Source organism: Lampris incognitus, chromosome 16 (assembly GCF_029633865.1).
Source record: "Lampris incognitus isolate fLamInc1 chromosome 16, fLamInc1.hap2, whole genome shotgun sequence".
NCBI lineage: Eukaryota > Metazoa > Chordata > Actinopteri > Lampriformes > Lampridae > Lampris > Lampris incognitus.
The window spans coordinates 13,483,580-13,490,649 of record NC_079226.1 but is presented as its reverse complement, the minus strand read 5'-3'; the positions used below and the strand labels follow the sequence as shown (position 1 = coordinate 13,490,649).

The 7,070-nt window shown below is 52.6% G+C and overlaps 1 protein-coding gene across 1 annotated transcript; it reads left to right on the top strand.

Moving 5' to 3' along the window:
• The first annotated feature begins 2,822 nt into the window (after positions 1-2,822).
• LOC130126728 (potassium voltage-gated channel subfamily S member 3-like) lies at positions 2,823-4,124 on the top strand. Its single transcript, XM_056296345.1, has one exon. It carries the CDS (start codon positions 2,823-2,825, stop codon positions 4,122-4,124), a length of 1,302 nt encoding a protein of 433 aa, XP_056152320.1.
• The last annotated feature ends 2,946 nt before the right edge of the window (positions 4,125-7,070 follow it).

Here is a 7,070-nt window from a genome sequence, read left to right as displayed (position 1 = left end):
CCGGTGTCAAAGTTAGACCGTTACTGTCCAACAATCCTACGCTTCTTGGGAGCTATTTTGAAGAACCGGTGCTAATGAATTGTTCCATAATATGGAGCAATTAGATAAGGAAAATGGTGCAAAACTCATTTAAAAAAAAACAACAACATTGGGCCTCATTCATCAATCGTTCGTTAGTACAAATTTGTTCTTATACACCCATGGGATATTTTAGCCCTGAAGGTTATCTGACAGGTGGAAGCAAAGCCCGATGGTTATTTCCTTCCCCCTGACATGTATTGTCTACCTCGTGCAACGAGCAGTCACTCACCCAGGCTTGACTGCACTCAGGGGTAACCCAGGTTCGACACTGGACTACACTCAGGGGTAACCCAGGTTCGACACTGGAATACATTCAGGGGTAACCCAGGTTCGACGCTGGACTACATTCAGGGGTAACCCGGGTTCGACGCTGGACTACATTCAGGGGTAACCCGGGTTCGACGCTGGACTGCATTCAGGGGTAACCCGGGTTCGACGCTGGACTACATTCAGGGGTAACCCGGGTTCGACGCTGGACTACATTCAGGGGTAACCCGGGTTCGACGCTGGACTACATTCAGGGGTAACCCGGGTTCGACGCTGGACTACATTCAGGGGTAACCCGGGTTCGACGCTGGACTACATTCAGGGGTAACCCGAGTTCGACGCTGGACTACATTCAGGGGTAACCCGGGTTCGACGCTGGACTACATTCAGGGGTAACCCGGGTTCGACGCTGGACTACATTCAGGGGTAACCCGGGTTCGACGCTGGACTACATTCAGGGGTAACCCGGGTTCGACGCTGGACTACATTCAGGGGTAACCCGGGTTCGACGCTGGACTACATTCAGGGGTAACCCGGGTTCGACGCTGGACTACACTCAGGGGTAACCCGGGTTCGACGCTGGACTACATTCAGGGGTAACCCAGGTTCGACGCTGGACTACATTCAGGGGTAACCCGGGTTCGACGCTGGACTACATTCAGGGGTAACCCGGGTTCGACGCTGGACTACATTCAGGGGTAACCCAGGTTCGACGCTGGACTACACTCAGGGGTAACCCAGGTTCGACGCTGGACTACATTCAGGGGTAACCCAGGTTCGACGCTGGTCTCTGAGACAAACTTCAGGGCTAAAAAAACCCCGTGGGTGTGTAACAACAAATTTGCACGTACGAACGATTGACGAATGGGGGCCCAGTGAGAGCCCCCAACCCCGATAACAGGCTGTCGATAATCAATTTGGCACCAGAACCTGAGCCACCTATTTTTACACACCTTCACTTTTGAAGTAAAAGGGGGGGGGGAACAAAATTCATTAACTGTATTCCCCCCCCCCCCATTGTTCTTTAGCCAGTTTATGAGCCAAATGTGACTCGCTGCCCTCCCAGAACTTCGTCTGCCCTTTCCAAATCGTCACTCCATTCTGTAACAATGTTACAGCGTCCGATGTCATTTGCACGTTGCTGTGAAGTCAGATTCCTCCTGTCTGACGGTACCGAGGCATCCGCGGGACTCCTGTTCATGTCGTCACAGTGGAGTCGGTGCAGCGAGCCGCCGCTTCGTTGTGCGTCCCGCCAAAACTTGCGCGTCGTCCTGCGCCGCGGCGCACATCACTGACCCGGGACCAGCCGGCAGCTGCGCCTCGGACGGAGCAGGACGAAGCCAAGTGGGGGGGGGGGGGGTCCCTTCAAATAGCCCTGCAGTCCAGATCAGATCTGCGCCACCCACGCAACACAACACAACACAGAAGGTAACGTTTACTTTACGAGGGTTGATCTGAAATGCAAGAGTGTGTGTGTGTGGGGGGGGGGGTATGCAGGGATGCGATAACGTGAGGAACGCGGTCCAGCGTCCACGTTGGTCCGCAGCTTTTCTCCATAATTGGCGGCATGTGATAAGTTTCTGGAGAGACGCGCGATAAGAGCGGAACTCGAACACGGCCGGAAACGTGTCCGGCTCTCTCATCTCCTCTTCAGGGGGTTTCTTCGGCTGAGCCTCGGTACTTTGCTGCAGCGGCTTTGGTAACTTTTTGCCGCGGCTGTTCAGGGGGCTGACCTTGACGTTGACTTTAACTGAAAGGCATTGATCAGTTGATCAGCTGATCAGTGCTGATCAGTTTGATCGACCCGGCGGTGCCGATCGGAGTGGCCAGGTAACAGTGCTCAGCTCAGTGACAGTCAGTACAGATCTGCATTATTCTGTCTCAACTCTCGTAAAAAAAGAAAGAAGAAGAAGAAGAAAATGCATTTAAATGTATAACAGTGGCCTTTGTTGCGTTGGTGTGAACTAATAGATAGGCTAAGTGGGCTACAATTCCAGTATTCGTTCATTTGCATAGCTGCAGCAATGCCTTTGTGTGCAAGTTTGACTCAGGCTGGCTATGTAATGCACGCAGTCTGTTACCCAAATAGAAATGCACTAGACTTCCAACTTGATCTAATTTTGGACACATATGTTTCACCATTTAGAGTGTAGCCAATGTATATTTTTTTGACATAATGGATGCTAAATGCAGAATGCATAGATAGCTCGATAGATCGATAGATTAGATAGATAGATTCATTATTGTCTTACTTTCAGAAAGAGCCATTAGATGTCAGTCCAGTGTAACATGATGGGATGCGACAGAGAGCACATCTGCAACTTAAGATATGATGCCCTTCTGGTTTGATGAAAAACTGCAAGTGCATTTGTTTCGCTCTTTTCGTGTGCAGGCAAAGACGCCACGGACAGCTGTATCGCAACATAATCGAGCCCTCCAGGAAGCTCCGGATTTGCAGGGGGGGGGGTTGCATCATGGTGTATGGACAGATTCTTCATAGACACGGCCCAGACGACTGCTTCATCAATGTAAACGTGGGGGGGTTCAAACGACGGGTGGAGCATGACGTCCTGAAACGTTTTCCACAGACCCGTCTGGGACGTCTGCTGTGCTGCCGCTCCAAAGAGTCGATCCTGGAGCTCTGTGACGACTTCAGCCCCTCTGACATGGAGTTCTACTTCGACCGCAACCCCAACTTCTTCTGTTATGTTCTCAACTTCTACCTCACGGGCAAAATCCACCTGATGGAGGGACTGTGCGTGGTCTCCTTCAGCCAGGAGATTGAGTACTGGGGCATCAAGGAGCGCCACCTCGACTACTGCTGCAGCGGCAGATTTCAGGAGCTGAGGGAGTTCGCCGAGGATGAGGACTGGGAGAGGAAGAGCGACGAGCGGCGGTCTCAGAGCTCTGGCTTGTCTTCTGAAGAGCTGTCGTCCCTGGAAACGGATCTCGAGATGTTCGAAGGCTCCTGGTGCGCGGACGTCCGCCGGAATATGTGGCTCCGGCTGGAGAACCCGGGCTACTCCGCTTCAGCTAAGGTCATCGCTTTAGCGTCCCTCGGCGTGGTTGTTCTCTCCATCGTGGCCATGTGCATCCACAGCATGCCAGACTTCCACCACACAGATCTGAACGACAAGGAGATCGAAGACCCTGTGCTGGCCGTCTTCGAGAACATCTGCGTCCTGTTTTTCTCGGTGGAGTTTCTCGTCCGTTTGGCCGCGGCACCCTCGGCCTGCAAGTTCCTGCGCGGTCCGCTCAACCTCATCGACTTCGTCTCCGTCCTGCCCTTCTACACCACTTTGGCCTTGGATGGAGTCGACAAAGGGGAGGGCGCAGAGCTGGAAAACGTGGGCAAAGTGGTGCAGATCCTCAGGCTCATGCGGGTTTTTCGCATCCTGAAGCTGGCCCGCCACTCGGTCGGGCTCCGATCTCTCGGCGCCACGCTCAGGCACAGCTTCCGTGAGGTGGGGCTCCTGGTCCTCTTCTTGTCGGTTGGCATATCCATCTTCTCCGTTCTCGTATACTTTGTGGAGAAGGAGTCTCCGGAATCTGAGCTGCACACCATCCCCATTGGCTGGTGGTGGGCGACCATCAGTATGACCACGGTGGGCTATGGTGACACCTGCCCGGTCACGCTCGCTGGGAAGATAGTAGGGACTCTGTGCATCATCTGCGGGCTGCTTGTCGTGGCCCTGCCGATTACAAACATCTTTAATAAGTTCTCAAAGTTTTACCAGAGGCAGAAAGCAATAGAGGTCGGTCCGTGTCACCATTAGACCAACCTCCCAGTGGCAGGACAGATTGTGTTTCAGGGCTCGAAACTATTACCGCTTTAATGCTCTTAAAGTTGGACCAAAATTGAAACACTTGGGTCGTCATCCATTTCATCCTGTCCCTTTCGACTCAAAAAAAAAGTATGTATAAAAGGTAGAATTCCCCCCCCCCCTTTCCCTAAGCTTCTCACAAACTGTTCTTTTGTTCTGATGCTCGTGATGTCATCAGACACACTCATTTACATACAGCCGATCAGATCAAATCATCAATGAAACCCGGTCCGGGTAGCGTAGCGGCCTATTCCGTTGCCCACCAACGCGGGGATCGCCGGTTCGAATACCAGCGTTACCTCCGGCTTGGTCGGGCGTTCTTACAGACACAATTGGCCGTGTCTGCGGGTGGGAAGCTGGATGTGGGTCCTGGTCGCTGCACTAGCGCCTCCTCTGGTCGGTCGGGGCACCTGTTCGGGGGGGAGGGGGACCTGGGTGGAATAGTGTGATCCTCCCACGCGCTACGTCCCCCTGGTGAAACTCCTCACTGTCAGGTGAAAAGAAGCGGCTGGTGACTCCACACGTATCGGAGGAGACATGTGGTAGTCTGCAGCCCTCTCGGGATCGATAGAGGGGGTGGGGCAGCGACCAAGACAGCTCGGAAGAATTGGGTAATTGGCCGAATACAATTGGGGAGAAAAAGGGGGGGGTATTGTAGCGAATTCGGGGGGCAGTCCGGGAACCGTCGCCACAGCCGGGACGCGAACCCGTATCTCCCGCTCCTCAAGCGACGTTAACCAGTCGACTAAGGGCCAAGGTGTCCACTTATCCATGCACGTTACACTACCCCCCTCCTTCGGGAAGCGCGTCCCCGCGCTTAAGCATAACAGCTCCTTCACGCCTCTGGGCGCATGCGCTTCCGACGGCCTTACGGTCCCACCGTCCCACTTCTGACACCAATGTAGCGAATTCGGGAGGCAACCACAGGAACTGCCGCGGCCGGGGCGCGAACCCGTATCGCCCGCACCGCAGGAGGCATCGCTAACCGCTCGACTAAAGGGTCAGACCCGTCGGCCAGCGGTCAGCGTGTCTACTTATCCATGCACGTTACAACATATATGAAACCCGCCCTCCCTTTACCGCCAACCCTTGCTTGCACTCGTCACTCAAAGGGTCAGCTCATGAATATGAATGAGGGCAGGACCACTGCCTCGCAGTTCTTGAGACAGATGAGAACAAATATGCATTAAGGTTTAAAAAACAATATTAGTCATTTACAAATGAAGAATTAAAAAATGTAGCTGCATGATTTATTATGCCATCTTCAAGGTTTTTAGACATGGAAAGGTTCATTTACACTGATATGAGTCCGTAGAGTTAGCAAGTTAATGTGAGCTAGAAGGAAGGATTATCCACAAAACGTATAGGCTAGGTGCCCAGATAAAAGAACAAGAATAGGAATAAGAATAGACACACCTTTCACAGGTGAACCTTCTTATTTATTCTCTCACAAGGTATTTTTGCTGCTTAACTCCTGTCATTATCACTGCGACCCCACCCACCCACCCATTGACTATCTCCTCCTCTCCACCTTGCCTCTGACACGTTGGCTCCATCAGCGGTCCCCAGAGCAGAAAGCAGAGGGATACGGGCTCATACGGGCGGTGTACGCCTGTATGAGTGAAAAGGGATCGCTTAACTCACCACGGGGGAGAAATGAACACGTGTGACTCTTTGAAATCCAGAAAAAACATTTTTTTGCTTTTTGAAATGACACTTTCCGTCATGTATGTTTCTGTTGATATTTCTCTTTTCCTTCTGTGCTGTATGTGTTGCCTTCGTCCACTGACAATAATGCATGTCTCGTAGTAATGTCCCCATATGGCATACTTTAACTTAAAATCAAATGATCTTAGTAAGCAGCGCTCGCTCTCATTAAGCGGCGGGAAGTGGCTTTTCGCCACGTCGCCGTCATAATAAAGAGAGGTTAAATGGAAATAAAGCAGAAGTTCTCGTCAGTCTCGTTGGCCCCGCCCGCTCGGCGCCAGCACGTCTTTGGGACGGACGAGTCGGTCAGACGTCATCTCCCTGCGGCTGGACGTCGTCCCGCACGTGGTCCTGGAATCGCTGTTATCTCTCGCTCAGATAAGACCGCCGAGCCACGCGGGAAGGTCGAACATGTGGGTCGTCCTCCAAACAATGTCAATACCCCCGGCTAATGTATGGTGCTTCCTGAGGCGTGCCGGATTCTCTCAGCCCGATCGATTTTTAATACGGTTGAAGTCCACACGACCACTGTTGTTACAGAGCCGGTGTTCATTTACATGAATCCTCTTCACTGATGACACGAAATTCTCTCCAGATGAATCTTTTATTTATTTACTTGTTTTCCAGCAAGCTGTCCAGGCTTGCTAGATGGGCCCCGTCATCGCATAAAGGTCCACATCAGCATTCAGGGGCACGGCCGGCCTTTACGCCTCCCTCTCGCGCCGCAGAGGGAGGCGTAAAGGCCGTTCAAAGTCGCACAATATCGCACACGGATTTAGTTTTCCCCACGTTTGGTCTTTGTTCCCGGAAGTCCCAGTCAGCGACATCTCTGCTTATCTCAAAGCTGAAAGACGGCGAGGTCAATCTCTGCACTGCAGAGGACTGACAGGACCCCCCCCCATTTTCCTCCCCAACTGTACCTGTCTAATTACCCCCACGCTTCCACGCCACTGCTCCCCTCCCCTCTGCTGATCCGGGGGGGGGGGGGGCTGCAGACTACCACATGCCTCCTCCGATACATGTGGAGTCACCGTGTGGATGTGGAGTCATCTGCGTGTGATGTGTTGGTGTGTTTGTGTTAGAGTACTGTCTGTACAGCAAGTTGCCCCTCGTGGGCATCACACCTTTACTCCTTTACTCTTTTCTACTCGGGGGGTGTTTCTAAACGCGGTTACGGTCTTGCATTTCATC